Source organism: Notechis scutatus, chromosome 8 (assembly GCF_049901735.1).
Source record: "Notechis scutatus isolate UNSWTSFEM ecotype Mainland chromosome 8, rNotScu1.2, whole genome shotgun sequence".
NCBI lineage: Eukaryota > Metazoa > Chordata > Lepidosauria > Squamata > Elapidae > Notechis > Notechis scutatus.
This window is the reverse complement of record NC_142016.1, coordinates 18,277,082-18,292,795: the sequence shown is the minus strand read 5'-3', so window position 1 is coordinate 18,292,795 and position 15,714 is coordinate 18,277,082. Positions and strand designations below refer to the sequence as shown.

The 15,714-nt window shown below is 44.5% G+C and overlaps 1 protein-coding gene across 1 annotated transcript in view; it reads left to right on the top strand.

Moving 5' to 3' along the window:
• The first annotated feature begins 2,397 nt into the window (after window positions 1-2,397).
• LOC113426783 (IgGFc-binding protein-like) overlaps window positions 2,398-15,714 on the top strand; it is a 28,650-nt gene continuing 15,333 nt past the window's right edge. The window contains 4 exon segments of the mRNA XM_087970395.1: window positions 2,398-2,401; window positions 4,470-7,747; window positions 9,124-9,697; window positions 11,456-12,045. Coding sequence (XP_087826521.1) covers window positions 2,398-2,401; window positions 4,470-7,747; window positions 9,124-9,697; window positions 11,456-12,045 — 4,446 coding nt within the window.

Below are 15,714 nucleotides of genomic sequence, written 5' to 3'. Positions count from 1 at the left end.
CGCAGGAAAAAAAAAAAAGCTTATATCTTTGGGTCTGCAATTTTTGAAAACTTGCAGCCTTTTGCTTAACAATGACTAGGATGGGGTCCTTGCAAGGTCATGCAACAATACCATCAGTTAATCCAGGCGCCTTAATAAGGAGACTATTGGTTTTGCTGAAATAAATTAACTTAGCAAAAAAAAAAAAAAAAAAAATGGGCACGTGCAGATCTAGCAAATGCATCCAGTTTTGGTCCCCACAAAATTGAGACTCTAGAAAGAGAGCAGAGAAGAACAACAAAGATTATTAGGGGAGAGAAGAGAGAAGAAAAGAACTTTATTGTCATTGTACAAGTACAACGAAACTGTGGATGCCTCCCAGCAACTGTTCGCAATACAATAAAACCAAAGCACTTAAAAATGGAGATAAGAAAAATAGAGTACCCACGTCTCCATTTGCAATTAGAGAGTACAATATCTACGAATATACACAAAATATACTTGACTTGAGGCTAAAGCATATGAAGAGCAGTTGAAGGAATTGGGTATATCTAGTTTAATGGAAAGAAGGGCTGGGGTGACAGGATAGCACTGTTCCAATATTTGAGGGGCTGCCAGAAAGAAGAGGGAGTCAAGCTGTTCTTCAGAGCACCTGAAGGCAGGACAAGAAGCAATGGGGGGAAACTAATCAAGGACAGAAGCAACCTAGAACTAGGGAGAAGTTTCCTTGACAGTGAGAACAATTAATCAGTAAAACGACTTGCCTCAGAAGTTGTGGGTGCTTCATCACTGTAAGTTTTTAAGAAGAGATTGGACAGCCACTTGTCTGGAATGGTATATGGTTTCCTGCTTGAGCAGGGGGTTGGACTAGATGACCTCCAAGATCCCTTTCCAACTCTGTCACTCTGTTCAATGTGAACCAGAAGTGTGCTTTTGCAACTCACCTCCCGAAATGTTTAAAAAACAATGTCATTCTGGTGCATTTATATTCTGCATATATTTTGGCAGGTTTGAAATTGGTATGTTGTTCTAAAATTTCCCGATAAACCAGATTTCTTATCCAGCGCTAACCTGTATTGCACCCAAAGATGGATTCTGTTTATATCTTTCAGGTTCTTATTTCCAACGGATATGACTTTAGTCTATAATCTTAAGCACGGAGGGATTTCATTTATCAAATGAAACAGCTAGTGGAAAGCAATCTTAAGTACATTTATTCAAAAGAAATCCCACTACGTTGTGTGAAAGCTGGATTTTTTTTTTTTTTAGCCCTGTCGTTTGCTAGAAACTGGTCATTTCTTCCTCGTTTAAAACAATCAGAGGGAAAGACAACCATGCTTTTTTTCCCATCAGAGATTTCTAATGCACTTTATTCTTGTTTTACTTTCCAGATTGCAAGATGTCCCGAATGTGGCTTCTAGAAACATTGGTTGTCATGTTCTGTAAGTACAGTCTTCCAGGATTTTAAATATTTTTGAGCAATAGCAATAGTAACAGCATTTAGACTTGTATACCGCTTCACAGTGCTTTACAACCCTCTCTAAGCGGTTTACAGAGTCAGCCTATTGCGCCCAACAATCTTGGTCCTCATTTTACTGACCTTGGAAGGATGGAAGGCTGAGTCAGCCTGGAGCTGGTGAGAATCAAACTGCCAAATTGCAGGCAGCCGGCAGTCAGCAGAAGTCTAACCACTGTGCTACCACAGCTTATAAGTAATAAGTATATAAGTGAGCTAGTTCCTCAAAACCATAGATGATTTACATCTACAGAGATTCTCAGTCTTCCAGGTCATGGTTGTCCCAAAGGGGCTTTTTCAAGAGGGAACTGGACTTTTCTTGCTTTTCTTTGAAGACGTTTCGCTTCTTATCCAAGAAGCTTCTTCAGCTCTGAAGAAGCTTCTTGAATGAGAAGCGAAACATCTTCAAAGAAAAACCAGAAAGTCCAGTTGCCCCTTGAAAAACAAAGGGCTTTTGGGGCACGGGCTTTTGGGGCACGGAGGATTTATTTCAGTTTATCCAAATTTAATGACCACTTGTTCAGCCATCGTTCAAACTTGCGACGGGGGTGTACAAGTGATACTTCCAACCTGTTTTTAGAGTTCGAGCTGTCACAACATTCCCGTGATCATGTAGTCATCCTTTGCTGGAAATCCATGTTAAGTCAGCAGGATGTCACAAAAAGGTCACCATGTAACATGCTCACTTAATGACAGCAGTGGGATTTGTGTGATGGCAGCAACCGAGAGTGTCAGAATTGTGGTTTGTAAGCAGTGTGGTTATCTAAGATCATGATTTTTGACCATGCCTCTTAACGATAGAAATTCCAGCTCCAATTGTTGTTATTATCTAAGGAATACCTGTAGGAATTCATGGAAGGCAGGCAAAATGTATGGCTCGTACATCTTGCTAACAATGGACCATGGGTAAGCACACCATAATGTATTATGGGCCACATGCAAATATTCCAGTATGAAAAATATTGAAAATTAAACAGAAAGAGGATGTAGAATATTATCAAACATGGAATTTATTTTACCAGTGGTTGGAAAAAAGGGGTGGAGATTAAGAATGTAAATTTGTATTGTTAAGCAAATTAAATACCCAGACAACATGATTTTTATTAAGCATTAAGAAATGTATTTAATAAAATCAATCAAATAAAAAAACAAATATAAATAACAGATAACAGATAATCAGAGTTGGAAGGGACTTTGTAGGTCATCTAGTCAACCCCCCGCCTAAGCGGGAGACCCTACACCATTTCTGACAGATGGCAGTCCAATCTCTTCTTGAAGGTCTCAAGTGATGGCGCTCCCACAACTTCTGAGGGCAACTTCTGTTCCACTGGTTGGTTGTTGACAATGAATTTTACTGTCAAATATTTCAGTATTGGGTACAGCTACTCCTCAACTCACAACCATTCATTTAATGACCGTTCAAAGTTACAGCGGCCCTGAAAAAAGTGACTTATGACCGTTTTTCACCCTTACAATCATTGCAGCGTCCCCCATGGTCACATGATCGAAATTCAGACACTTGGCAACTTGTATGTACTTGTGACAGTCGCAGTGTCTCGGGGTCATGTGATCACCTGTCGACAAGCAGAGATGTTTCTGTAGGATGTTTTTGTAACTGGATGTTTCCACATAGTGAGACCATCCAGGAGTAACCAGACCTTGCACATGAAGTCAGCAAACAAAAATTGCAATGTGAGATTTTAACAGCCAACTTTAGCAATGCTGCTTCAGGCCTTCCACGTTTGGTAAATTGTGGCCTTCCACACCTTGCTAACAGGATTCCTAGGCTACCCTTTCTAGCATCTTAGGCTGATATAGCCAAGGATGAGAGATGCCACACATTATAAATCCACAAATCCTGCAAGGTCACAGGTTTCTAATCATAGTCTCTGTTGCAGCAAGAGCTAGGTAACAGCCAAACAGTTCTTCTGTCTGTCTTTCCAGTGGTGGGATTCAAATAATTTAACAACTGGTTCCCTACCCTAATGAGTTCTTCCAACAACCAGTTCGCCAAACTGCTCAGAAAGTTAACAACAGGTTCTTCCAAAGTGGTGCGAACTGGTTGAATCCCACCGTTGCTGCTTCCCACCAACAGCAGTAGCATGAGGGTAGCCTTCAGACCACTGGAGCAGGGTTTTCCAACCTTGACCATTTCCACGTAGATGGACTTCAGCTCCCAAAATTCCACAGCCAACATAGCCATTTCTGAGAATTCTGGGAGTTTAAGTCCACTCACCTTCCATTGGCCGAGGTTGGGAAACCCTGCTGCATGGTAAGAGGGAGAAGGAGAGAAAATGAAGATTTTTAAAGCCTTATAATATTAAGGCACACAGCAACCAGAGGCTTACTTTTACCGAGTCCCTGTAAATAGCATGAAAGCACCAAATATTTGTTCCTTAATGTATTCCAGCAATTCAGTAAATCAAAAATTGCAGCTCTATCCAGTATGCAAATACGTTTTGTCCCGGTGATGAATATCGCTTTTTTTTCTCTCTCCTTATAACATTTGCCTGCTCTGCCACCTGGTAGAGCAAATTCTTTTCTTCCCCAGCTCTATATAATGGAGGGCCGTCTAAGGGGAATGAAATAAAATGTTAATTCAGAATTATTTAATTCAGAATCATTTTAATTTGCTTTTCAGTCTGAATTAGATATAAATAGGGTTCACTCTCCTTCCCGCCACCCTTTTTACATTACACAAATTACATCCGTACTGATTTCTGTGGAGGGCATTAGCATTTTAATCAGCCGTGCCATACTGTATCTGGCAGCCCAACTTACAACTCAAGGTGTATTGATCTTTTTTTAAAAAAAAATTACATTCTCCATGAACATAAACGATTAATGTGGGGGCGGAAATTGCACTTTTTTCTAGCAACCCAATAGCATCTGCTTGATGCTTTGAAACTTCCAGAGTATTTCTATCCTTTATTTTTTTTCCCCATATATCATCTGTAATTTGTTTCTTTTCTAGCACTGCTGCCTCCAATAAGCTCTCATCCAGATCCATGCCATGAAGTCAATTGTGGGAAAGGATATGTTTGCCAAGATGTTCACAACCAGGCGGAGTGTTTCCCAGAACCGCAGTCCTGCAATTCTGTCCAATGCCAAGAAGGGATGCTCTGCGCGATAGTTGATGGCTTGCCCAGATGTGTCCCTTACCCATCCTCTTGTCATCAGGTCCAGTGTAAAGAAGGGACAATTTGTAGCCTGACAGATGGCTTCCCCAAATGCATGCCTGTGCCGCAATCCTGTGCTGCCGTTCAGTGCAAGGAAGGCACCATCTGTGCTATTATTAACAGTTGGCCTCAGTGCATTTCAAGGCCCAAGTCTTGCCAAGACATGCCGTGCAACCCAGGAATGGTGTGTGAACTCATGAATGGCTGGCCGCACTGTGTGCCTCACACGCCTTCCTGTCGCAGCGTCCACTGCAAAGAAGGGACCGAATGTCAGGTCGTTCATGGCCAGCCCCAGTGCGTTCCAGCATCTGCCTCCTGCAGCGAGATCCTGTGTGAGAGAGGAACCATGTGCGAGATGGTTGATGGCCAAGCCAGGTGTGTCCGATTGCCACCCTCCTGCCTCCATATTGAATGCAAGCAAGGGACCATGTGTGATATGGTGGACGGGTGGCCAAAATGCCTCCCAAGTCCAACTTGCAAAAATTTAAATTGCGAAGCTGGTTCCGAATGCAAGATGATGAATCACTTGCCCAGATGCTTGCCTATCCCACGCTCCTGTGGCCAAATTCACTGCAGGCCTGGGTCCATATGTGAGCTGGCAGATGGTCAGCCCTTATGTGCGCCCATCCTACCCTCTTGCAGCAAGATCCATTGTGAAGAAGGAACGCTCTGTGAGATCCTGGATGGTGTCCCCAGATGTGTGCCTGCCATCACCTCCTGTAACAACATCCAGTGCCCGATGGGAACCATCTGTGAAGTGGTCAACAATTGGCCCACGTGTAGACCTCGCCCACCCTCCTGTGAGAGCATTGTGTGCAAGAATGGAACAGCCTGTGACATCGTCAATGGCTGGCCGACTTGTGTTCCGGTTGTGCCAACAACTTGTGCATCCATTGTTTGCAGAGAGCAAGCTGTGTGTGAAATGGTGAATGGTGTACCAACCTGCACACCCATCCCACTCTCTTGTGATAGATATAAGTGCAGAGAGGGAACAATTTGTGAAGTTGTCCACGGATGGCCCACATGCATACCTTTGGCATCCTCGTGTCAGAAAATAGATTGTGCCCAGGGCTCTGTTTGTAACATAATTGATGGCTGGCCTAAATGTGTCCCAGCCCCACCTACTTGTGACCAGCTTCAATGTAAAAGAGGAACCATCTGCGAAAAAGTAAATGGCCAGCCTGCGTGTGTTCCACTCCCTCACTCTTGTGAGCGCATCTATTGCCAACAAGGGACCATTTGTGAAATCGTGGAAGGATGGCCCAGGTGTGTTCCAATCCCCGCATCTTGTGACAAAATCCACTGCAGGCCAGGGACCACCTGCAAAACAATCGATCACTGGCCTCAGTGTGTTCCCATCCCACCTACCTGTGACAAACTGCGCTGCAAAGATGGCAGCGTTTGTGAAATTATTGATGGTTGGCCCATGTGCACGCCTACTCCTGCTTCCTGTGATAAAATCGAATGCAAGGAAGGAACTGTTTGTGAAATGGTTGATGACTGGCCCAGATGTAGCCGAATGTTGAACTCTTGTGAAAAAGTCCACTGCCAGGAAGGGACCAAATGTGAAATACACGATGGGCTTCCAAAATGCATTTCCATATCCCTTTCCTGCAACAATTACCATTGTAAAGAAGGGTTTCTTTGTCAGATCGATGAGGGTTGGCCAAAGTGCTTTCCTGACCGTTCTCCTTGTGAAAAACTCAACTGCAGTGCAGGAATGGCATGTGAGACACTTCAAGGGCAGCCCAGATGTGTCCCCATCACCACCTCCTGTACTAATGTCATCTGCAAGGAAGGAACCATCTGTGAAATCCACCATAGTTGGGCCAGATGTGTTCCCGTCTCAACCTCTTGCGTGAACTTCAAATGCAGTGAAGGGACTGTGTGTGAGATATATGATGGGCGTCCGAAATGTCTCCCCATCTCACCTTCTTGTAATCATTTTCAGTGCAGCTCTGGAACTGTTTGTGTAATCAGCCATGGTTGGCCCAAATGTGTCCCTATCGCACTCTCTTGTGAGAACTTCAGATGCAGTGAAGGAACTGTGTGCGAGATAAATGAAGGGCAGCCAAAATGCCTTCCTAGATCTCCCTCATGTCACCAATTCCATTGTAAGAGTGGAACAGTTTGTCAAATAAACAATGGCTGGCCACAGTGTGTTCCGATTCCCCCTTCTTGTGGAAATGCCAGTTGCAGCGTTGGGACCACATGCCAAATGGTTTCTGGCTTGCCCCAGTGTGTTCCTACATCACTGTCATGTGATCAATTCACCTGCCAAGATGGAAGTGTTTGTAAAATGGTTGATAACTGGCCAAGATGCCTTCCTATCCTGTCCTCATGTGATAGGTCAAACTGCCGGGAAGGTACCGTTTGTGAGATTGTTAACGGATTGCCAATTTGTGCCCCAATTCCATCTTCCTGTGAGAAAACCATCTGTAAGGAAGGGATGATATGCCAGATGGTGAACGGTTGGCCAACCTGTATTCCAGCATCCTCAATGTTGTGCGCTTCTACGCATTGTCACGTGGGAACTGTGTGTCAACTTGTTGGTGGAAGCCCACAATGTGTGCCTAGCACACCTTCCTGTAGCCAGTTTCAGTGTCCTGCTGGGACTATCTGTGACATGGCCAGTGGATGGCCTAAATGCGTTCCTATGCCAACATCCTGTGAAAATGCCCATTGTCAAAGTGGGACTATTTGTCAAGTTATAAATGGTTGGCCCCAGTGTGTGGCTTCTACCCATTCATGCCAGACAATTCAATGCTGGGAAGGGACCGTTTGTAGAATGGTGGATGGTTCACCTAGATGTTTTCCTTCTGTATCTCCCCAAGTGATGTGTTGGGCCTCTGGTCAGCCCCATTATCACACATTTGATGGACGCAGCTTTGATTTCCAAGGAACTTGCACTTATACAGTGGCTAAGATTTGCAGCACCAGCTCCAACCTGCCATTCTTCCACCTCTTTACCAAGAGTCAGAAGAGTTTCCCTTTCTCTTTCATCAATCAAGTCACCCTCACCATCTACAACTCCAGCATCACTATGGTCAAGCACGAGTATGGCCTTGTCAGAGTAAGAACACTCTTTGTACCGTTTCATTATTTATTTTTTACATATTTACATTTTACATTTCTTAACTGCCCATCTCCCTCAGTTAACATTGAGACAGTGCTGGTGGCTTAACTTCAGCTGCCCCCAATGAAAAAAATTTCTGCTTGTGAGAGACAAATGAAAGCAGGTAAAACACATTTCTTTTGGTGGGTCAGTGTTGAAAGTTGATAATCTAATAGTTATAGAACGTTTGAAACCTTCCTTTATGCCAGAACAGACAATAGGACATTACTCTAACCCAGGGGTCTCAAACTCAATTTCATTGAGGGCTGCATCAGGGCTGTGGTTGACCTTAGGAGGGCTGCCGGGGGGGGCACGGGCAGGGGATGTGGCCAACTCGATGTCATTCTTGTTGGGGGCGCCTGTGGTGGCCCAAGTGCTCTTCCAGGCTCTCAAGCTCCATTTTCAGCTACAACTGCCTCTTGCAACCCTCTGCCAGTTATCCGGCCTCCGGGCCTTGAGTTTGACACCACTGCTCTAAGCCATTAAAAAGTGCATGGCTTAGAACAAGGATGTCCAATCTAAAGTTGTCCTTGAGAAATTCCTCCACCGGCCATTCTGGAAATTGAAGTCCACAGGTCTTAAAGTTGCCAAGGTTGGAGACGCCTGGCTTAGAACCAAGTAGTTGTGGGCTGGATGTATGGTTTTCTGTTTTAGTGTCTAGGCAATTGTGTCACCTTATATCGTCTTCCTGTCCTATATGTAAGGTCCCTTGCTGAACATATTTGGCCACCTTGTAACACAGAATGAATGGTAGATTATATGGCTCTTTAGCTATTCTTAATGTTCTTAAATTATAGCTAACACAAATGGGAAAACATTCACATACTGGCTCAGCAGGGTAGGTTTTGACCAGTTCTAGCCCTCCAGGATCTCACCCATCAATTAGTAACTTGACCTCCCTTTTAACCTAAAGATATTAAATATTGGGAAAATGTTCTGCATCCATAGCACAGCAGACTTTACTACCAGTGTAAGTAATCTGCTTTCATACGACTGGAAGGAATGTGATCACAAATAAATCTACCTTATTAATTAAAAATTGGGTCAGCATATTACTGAAGATGTACTTCCAGGATACCTATAGGCATTGGTTCTCTATGGGAATAAGAAGTTAGACAAGAAGGAACATTTTGAGGTTTAACTCTCAAAGTGTCCATCTGCTCTTCCATTTTAACATTTCTATTGAGGCTCTGTTATCTTTTTTTTTTTTTAAATACTTCTGAAAATGAAATTACAGTTCACGAGCTGCTTTGGTGTTTTGTTGCAACCCCATTCATCTGTCAAATATGTAATCTCAAAAACAAACAATGATCACCGGCCTCTGTCTCTTCTAGATCAACCAGGTGCGCTCTCGTCTGCCGGTAGGTCTACACAATGGGATGGTCTCCTTATACCATCGAGGAAACCAACTGGTGATCGAAACCCAGTTTGGCCTGAAGGTTTACTACGACTGGAACTATTACCTAGTGGTGAAGGTCACTGCAGCTTTTCAAAGTCAAATTTGTGGCCTTTGTGGCAACTACAATGGAGATCCCAATGACGACTTTACTACCCCTTCGGGAAGCTTGGCCACCAACGCTGTGGAATTGGGCAAGAGCTGGAAAGTAGAAGATGGAGATGAAGCTTGCAGGCACGGCTGCCATGACAGGTGCCTGCAGTGTTCTGCCGAGTTAGCAGCCAGATACAATACAGAAAGTTCGTGTGGCATGATCATTCAACACAGGAGCGGTCCTTTCCATCGCTGCCACTCCTTGATTGATCCCAAGCCATATTTGAATGACTGCGTAATTGATTTGTGTGCCTTTGAGGGTTACAAGCAGATTTTGTGTCGGGCCCTGAAGACATATGCTGATACTTGTCAGAGAGAAGGAATAGCAATATCTGCCTGGAGGAAACACGTCGGCTGCCGTGAGTAGAACCTGGGATTTATGGAGATGGGGCTCCCACTAGTTTACAGTGACAGGAAGCATTCATGGGAGGGGACTGTCATTCCAGATTGCAATGGGTGTGATAAATCAGTGTTGCATATATGTATAGCCAGACAGATGTTGCAGGTAAATGGAATAGAGATTGACTGCAACATTACACTTAAAAGGAAATGGTTCTCAGAAGGGATTAGTTGATGAGCTGCTGAAAAATAATCAGAAAATAAGAAGACTGATTATATTAAGATGGATGGAGAAGAGTGACGATGAAAAGAGAACCAGGCAATCTATATAAGACCGGGTGACTTGGGATCTGCACCCGAAGGCCAGCAAAAAGCCATTTCATTGGTGGCTTAGCAAGTGTTCGTAAACAGATAGAGGCATGGTATGGTACTCCACAATGGCCTTACCTGCAAAATAGCCACTGTATTCTGCACCAAATGTAAGTTCTGAATGTTCTAGTGTAGCCCCATGTAGAGGACAGAACTCATACAAGGTGAGTGAGTGAGAAAAAGAAATTTTGGTTCAGAAAGGATGGATTTGGGGCAACAGATAACTCTGTGTAAAAGCTTTGGTGGTCACAGCTGCCACTTGCTCTTAGAACAGGGGCTGGGAGCCCAGGAGGACCCCAAGTTGCATAGCAGTTCCATTTGAGGAAGCGCCACACCATTCAAAACCAAATATGGAGAATCTCCAGTAGTGGAAGGACCATGCACTTAATTCAGTGTGGTCAGGCTTCAGTTTAAAGCAGGAATGTCCAAACTTGGCAACTTTAAGACCTTGGGACTTCAATTCCCAGAATTCCCCAGCCAGTATGGCTAGTTGGGGAATTCTGGGAGTTGAAATGCACAGAGCTTAAGTTTGCCAAGGTTGGGCACTCCTGCTTTAGAACCTGTTCCTCCCCACCTAGACACTAACAGCTCCAGACGTTAGATCAGGGGTGTCCAACCTTGGCAACTTTAAGACTTGTGAACTTCAACTCCCAGAATTCCTCAGCCAGCAAAGCTGGCTGAGGAATTCTGGGAGTTGAAGTCCACAAGTCTTAAAATTGCCAAGGTTGGACACCCCTGCGTTAGATCAACACTTCAATATAATTACTTAGTCAAGTGAGGGCCTAAATATACAGCGAAGTATCACTAGCATACTGATAATATTTGACCTCATGTTGATGGATGACCTTAACTTAGACATTAAACAAGAGGGTATTATATATTATATTAAACCAGGGGGATTAGGGGTCTGGAGACTAAAACACATGAAGAACAGGTACAGGAACTGGGCATGGCTAGTCTAGTGAAGAGAAGGACCAGGGGAGACATGATAGCAGCCTTCCAATATTTGAGGGGGGCAGCTATTTTCCAAAGCACCCGAAGGCCAGACAAGGAATAATGGATGGAAACCGAACAAGGAGAGATTCAACCTGGAAATAAGGAGAAATTTTCTGACAGTGAGATCAATCAACCCATGGAACAGTTTGCCTTTGGGAGTTGTGGGAGCTTCATCGCTTGAGACTTTCAAGAAAAGACTGGACTGCCATTTGCGAGAAATGTGGCATGGGTCTCCTTCTTGATGACCCTTCCATCTCTGTTAATCTGTTAACAGAGGGTGGAGCATCAATTTCCTGAGGCACTCCACAAACTAGGAATCTTCTCTGTTTCGTTGCCTTTTATTATACAGCAAAGATGAGATCTTGTACAAGAACATTGAGCGCTAACCCTGTTTGTTCTTCCTTCTACCACAGCCTTGATCTGCCCTGACCACAGCCAACACATGGCCTGTGGCACAGCCTGTCCTGCCACTTGCAACAACCCTGATGCGCCAAAGAAATGCCACCTGCCCTGCATGGAAACCTGCCAGTGCAAGCCGGGCTACGTGCTTGATGGTGGTAAATGCATTCCCAAAGAGCAATGTGGCTGCATCTATCACGGTCAGATCTATGCTCCCAATGAGCAGTTCTGGGGCGATCGGCAGTGCCACCTGCAGTGCGTATGCAACCCACGAGACAGGAAAGTGGCCTGCCACAGATCCACTTGCAGGGAAGGAGAGGGGTGCCATGTGATTAATGGCGTAAGAAAGTGCCATCCAACTGTCTATGGGACCTGCACTACCCTGGGCCAGCTGCATTATATCACGTTTGATGGACTGCACTTTGACTTCTCTGGAACTTGCGTTTATCGGTTGGCTGAGCTCTGCTACAAGATAGCAAACCTCACTCAGTTCCAAGTCCTGGTTCAGCACCAAGGACAGGGGTCTGAGAGCTCAGCGGCCGCCAAAGTACTTGAGGTCCATGTTTACGGCATGGCAATCCTTATCAGCCATAGCAGAGTCTTGGTGAGTACAGTACAGGTAGTCCTCAACCACGATTGAGCAAGTTGGTGGTTAAGTGAGTTATGCCCCATGTTATGACCTTTCTAGGGACACGGTGGCTCAGTGGCTAAGACGCTGAGCTTGTCGATCAGAAAGGTCAGCAATTCAGCGGTTTGAATCCCTAGCGCTGCGTAACGGAGGGAGCTCCCAGCTTCTGCCAACCTAGCAGTTAGAAAGCATGTAAAAATGCAGAAAAATAGGGACCCCTTTGGTGGGAAGGTAACAGCATTCTGTGTGCCTTTAGTCATGACCACAGAGATGTCTTTGGACAGCACTGGTTCTTCGGCTTTGTAATGGAGATGAGCACCGCCCGCTAGAGCCAGAAATGACTAGCACGCATGTGCGAGGGGAACCTTTACCTTTATCTTTATGACCTTTCTTGCCACAGGTGTTAAGTTGTGCAGTTAAGTTAGTAACCCAGGTGTTATGTGAATCTGGCTTCCCTGTTGACTTTGCTTGACAGAGGGTTGATCACATGACCACCAGGATGATTCAACGGTCATAAGTGTGAAACACAGTCATAAGTCATTTTTTTCAGTGCCGTTGTAACTTCAAGAAGGCAAATTTTGTAAGTCAAGGACTACCTAATATCTTCTACCTTTCTCTATTTATACTTGTGAGATTCTTTCAAGTGATATCTCATTTTTATTTCTGGAGGGTTTATTATCCTCTCAGAAGAGAATGAGCAATCAAAATAGGATGATTGGGAAATTGTTAATTATTGATCGGAAATTATAAACCTCACCTATTTGCATATTACTCTTTCAGGCAAATGACCTGTGATTCCCCAGGTGTTACTTAACTACCCTCTCCAACATGCCTCATTTTTGGCTGTGATTCCCAGGGATTTGAGGACGTATAGCTAATCCGCAGCTGCAATGCCATAGGTGTCCTATTCCTCTTCTAAGGAAAATCTACCATCCACATTTGAGCACCAGTAGAGATAACAAATGCCTGCCCCCACTGCTCAAATTAAAGAAGAAAATTGAGGGAGCCCCTGCCTCCAATTAAGGAACTCTTTCCCCAGAAAAGAACAGCTGGCCCCCGTGCAATCTTGTTTTAAACAATAATTGAAGACATGCTTGTTCACTCAGGCATATTTAAGATAATTGGCTCGTGCAAGAAGGTTTTGATTTATTTCAATGAGGCACTTAATGCTGTAAAAGCAACTTGAGTGGCCTTATCAGGGTGAAGAGGCAACATGATTTAACTCAATGAGCTGCTTTTCATCCCATTGCATTCCCCCTCTTAGCCTCCTCTAGCTCTTGCAAAATCCAGCAGAGAGGTGTGCAAAGGTACTCGGTGTGCCTAGAAGCCTTTTTTTTTGGCTATGCAACTGTGTGGCTGTTCCCGAGGCAGGGAAGGTGCTAAAAAAAGGCAGGCAGCTCTTGCAAAACCACTCAACCCTGTTGACTTACGGAGCAGCTTCAAGGGCTTATTTTTGCTCCATCATCAAAGTGGAACCCCCCTTTTTGAAGTTCTGTGTGGTTCTTGAGCAAGGGTGGGCAATTATGGCCCCTTTATGACCAATGGACTCCAACTCCCACAATTCCATGGTTAACTCAGGAATTCTGGGATTTGTAGTTGCCCACTCCTCTGCCTTAGAGAATAATTGTAACTCCGAGACTCTTTCCTTTTTAAAGAGTCACATTTGTTGTACTTAAATTGTTAACTTTAAGGCATTCCATTTTGCTGTCATTTGCCTTTCCCCATGGGGCTCTAGGAAAGCACTACAGCAACAGAGGCAACTTTCTGTCATACTTGTTCACGGAGCCAGAAATAAGCTTTTTAGCAGAGTTGCGACGGCCAAATTCTAGCAATCCACATTTTGTGTCAAGGTGCAAGAGATGAGGCTGTACCAGTTTGCCCCAGTTGAGAGACAGATTAATTTCAATAAGCAGAGAATAGCTCAAGGTTGAACTGTTGGGTTCTTAAAGGCAGGGGTGGGCTTCAAAAATTTTAGCAACCGGTTCTCTGCCCGGTTGCTGGGTGGGCATGCCCATGGTGGGTGTGGCTTAGTCAGCCTCCTGCACCATGGTGGGGAGACATTTTCCTTGAGCCTCCAGGAGAGCGAAAACTGCCTCCCCCGGGCTCTGGAGGCCAGAAACGGGCCTGTTTCCAGCCTTTCGGAGTTTCCAGGTGGCCTGTTTGTTGCCCTCCCCGGGCCTCTGCATGTGCCCTGCAGTTACCCAGGATCCAAAATGGGCTGTGTTGAGACTCCTGGAAAGGGAGGGGAGAGTGGGTGGGGCCAGCCAGGGGTGGGATTTGCCAGTTCGCTGAAATGGCCATACAATTAGCTATCAGTTGGCTAAGGGTTTGCATAAAATTAGCTATCAGTTGGCTAAGGGTTTGCATAAAAGTAGCTATCAGTTGGCTAAGGGTTTGCATAAAAGTAGCTATCAGTTGGCTAAGGGTTTGCGTAAAATTAGCTATCAATTGTCTAAGGGTTTGCGTAAAATTAGCTATCAGTTGGCTAAGGGTTTGCATAAAATTAGCTATCAGTTGGCTAAGGGTTTGCGTAAAAGTAGCTATCAGTTGGCTAAGGGTTTGCGTAAAATTAGCTATCAATTGTCTAAGGGTTTGCGTAAAATTAGCTATCAGTTGGCTAAGGGTTTGCATAAAATTAGCTATCAGTTGGCTAAGGGTTTGCGTAAAATTAGCTACCGTGTTTCTCATATAATAAGGCCGGGTCTTTTTTTTTTTTGAGCCCCGGAAAAATGGCTAGTGCATCTTTTTGGGGGTGACTTAATTCCCCCCCTTGCATCTTTGGGCAGGCGGCGACGGCTTGGATGTTGACCTCGGCGTTGGTGGGGCACTTCATATCGGGTCAACGCAGGCAGCACCATATCCAGGTGTGCAACAAAAGTACTTCCTAATGGCAAGCCCTCCCATTCCTCCCATTTCGCATGTTTTAATATAGGCCTTAATTTGGGGGGAGGGGCTTAATTTCATTTCATGCCTATAAAACATGCTGGGACTTCCTATTGGGGGAGGCCGTATTGTTGGAGAAACAGGGTATCAGTTGGCTAAGGGTTTGCGTAAAATTAGCTATCAGTTAGCTAAGGGTGGGCTGCTACCTGTGAACTGGTAGCAGCCCACTCCTGCTTAAAGGCTTGAGAGTTGAATTTCTGTTTTGCTGACAAAGAAAAAAGGGAGACTAATATAGATCTATTTCAAGCTATTTAGCTCTCATCAGCTAGCCATACCCTTCTGGGATTCGGACCCAGGCTACTTGCATCTTAGGTAGATGCATTAACCTCTAACGGAAGCAGTATGCTCCATCCCATAATTGGGTAGACCAGGTTGCCCTGACAAAAAAACACTTAAAAAGGCTTGAGAGTTTGTTTCTCTTGCTGCAGATGTTTCATTGCCAAGTTAGGTAGCCTCTTTGGTGCATGGCAGAATGACACTTGCTGGCTGCTTATATATATATAACAGTTGTAGTTTCTCCTTCTAGCCTGGTTTCCTTCATCTATTTTTCTTTTCTGCTTTCTTGATTGTTCCTGTTTATCTGGTGCTAATCCTGTTCTCTGAGTCCTGGTTAATGGATCAAGGAATTCACCCTGGCAGATATAAGATATGCAGCTTCAAAGTAAAACTGACCCCAAAGTTATTTTAGCTAGAAACCTGAAT